This window comes from Sinocyclocheilus grahami, unplaced genomic scaffold, assembly GCF_001515645.1.
Source record: "Sinocyclocheilus grahami isolate Dianchi unplaced genomic scaffold, SAMN03320097.WGS_v1.1 scaffold509.1, whole genome shotgun sequence".
Lineage (NCBI taxonomy): Eukaryota > Metazoa > Chordata > Actinopteri > Cypriniformes > Cyprinidae > Sinocyclocheilus > Sinocyclocheilus grahami.
In genome coordinates, this window is record NW_015505688.1 from 379,813 (window position 1) to 381,890 (window position 2,078).

Sequence of the window (2,078 nt, forward strand, 5' to 3'; positions counted from 1 at the left end):
CCATTGTGCCAGCGTTAGGAGTCAAGGGCACTGCGGTGGCCCAGCTTAAAGCCACAGACAAAGACCTGGGCCAAAATGCCCAGATCACATTCTCCTTCAGCCGTCAGATCTCAGACAGGGCCACAGCGCTCTTTCACTTGGATGGACACACAGGCCTGATTAGCTTAGCTGTTGACGTGCTGGTTGACAGTCCTGAGGAGCACGCGTTGAAAGTCTTTGCGAATAGCCCACTTTGCCCCCCTGCGCAAACTCAGGTAACCGTACACATTCAGCCAGTGACGAGCCAAGAGCCGTCAATAAAGATCAGGTTTGTCGCCGAGCATAAAAACCAAGTGATCGTGTTACAGGAAAACGAGCCCCCCGCCGTCTTAGCCCTCTTGGAGTTGGAAGACACCTCTACTGCTAAAGGTACTCTGTCCTTAGATAAAAACAGCATGCCGTTTTCTTTGAAGCCGCACGCAGGCAGCTATTTGCTTTCAACATCAAAACCCCTCGATTTTGAGATGTGCGGCAAGTATGAAGTTACAGTTATTATTTCTGATCCTAATGGCACACGCCTACACAGAAGGGAAGTGATCAAAGTGCTGGTTGAAGATGTGAATGATAACGCCCCAAAGTTTGAACAAACACGCTATGAAAAGGACATCAAGGAGAACAACGAGCCTGGAGTGTTTCTGCTAAAAGTCCAAGCTAGCGACGCAGACAGCCAGCAGTTTGGCAAAGTAAGGTACAGGCTTACAAATGGAGGCCCTTTCAGAATTGACGAAGAGACGGGTGCGATTTCAGCAGCAGAGTCTTTGGATAGAGAACAGCAGGAGAAATACGACCTGACTGTTCTGGCCCGGGATGGCGGCGAGCCGTCTCTGGAGGGCTTAGCTATTGTGTCCATAAACATACTGGATGTGAATGACAATCCACCGGTCTTTCCAACCCCACATTTCTATTTCTTTGTGATTGAGAGCCTTCCACAACTTTCCCAAGTTGGGAAAGTCACAGTAAGCGACACTGATGAAGGAGAGAACGGCCGGATAGCGGATGTGCGTATTTTAAACGACAAAGTCCCTTTTGCCATAGACCTGGCGCAGGGGTCGCTCCGCAGTACTGGTGAAGTCGACCGCGAGAAGCAAGACCGCTATGAGCTTCTGGTTGTAGCTGTAGATGGCGGCAGTCCAGTCCTTTCCGCTACAGCAAAAATTACCATTTTTATTGAGGATGTCAATGATAATCAACCCCAGGTCCTTCTTCCTAGCAGCAACCTCTCCTGTCTGACCATATCCCCGGCTACTCGAGCAGGAAGCATGATAACAAAGATTTACGCCATTGATGAGGACTCAGGAATGAATTCGGACATCACTTACCAAATTATTGCATCCAAACCGGCTCTCCACAGCCCCTTCCAGATTGACCAGCACTCTGGAAACATCACCCTGGTCCAGCATCTGCGCAGCGAGGACTACGGCATGCACCACCTCTTCATAGTCGTTCGCGACAGAGGAAAGCCAGACCCGCTGCAGACCACCGTGTGGGTCAACCTGCTGGTCAACGAGACTTTAGAAAAATGTCACGTGAAAGCCATTCCGGATTACTCACCACCACGACTGCCTCCTCCGATGCCTGTTCAAGACTGCAGATGTCAATCAAATGCCTGGCTTATTTTTTATTGTGGCCTGTGTCTGATGGTCATCTCAGTCGGTGTTCTCCTGGCGGCTGTAGTGGTGTTTATGAAGCGCAAAAACACAAAAAGGAAAGCAGAAAAAAAGAATGTATGGGAAACTGGAAATCTCTGTGAACTGAAACCTTTAAATTAAAGCCAAGGCTCTGCAGATATACCAGTAAAATGTGTATGTGTAAATATTACAATGTTTTTTGTTAACCTGCAAATAGTATTCTTTGGCTAGTACTTTTGGTTAGTATTATAATAGTAATGTAATGTAATAGTATTAGTTTGGCCTAATGTGCAAGATACCTGCTTCCTTTTCCTAAGATGATGTGTTTTCATCTAAAATGAAATAAACTCTTAAAATTGTAAAGAATAATATTTAAAGAGATTAATGCAATGTATGTTTAATTCTCTGTCA

At 46.5% G+C, this 2,078-nt stretch overlaps 1 protein-coding gene across 1 annotated transcript in view; it reads left to right on the forward strand.

The window, feature by feature from the left end:
- The window catches only part of pcdh20l (protocadherin 20-like), a 4,239-nt gene extending 2,370 nt beyond the window's left edge, over positions 1-1,869 (forward strand). The window contains 1 exon segment of the mRNA XM_071582297.1: positions 1-1,869. This exon segment is cut by the window's left edge and continues 10 nt beyond it. Within this exon segment, the coding sequence (XP_071438398.1) occupies positions 1-1,808 (1,808 nt within the window). The 3' untranslated portion in view covers positions 1,809-1,869.
- Positions 1,870-2,078: the final 209 nt, after the last annotated feature.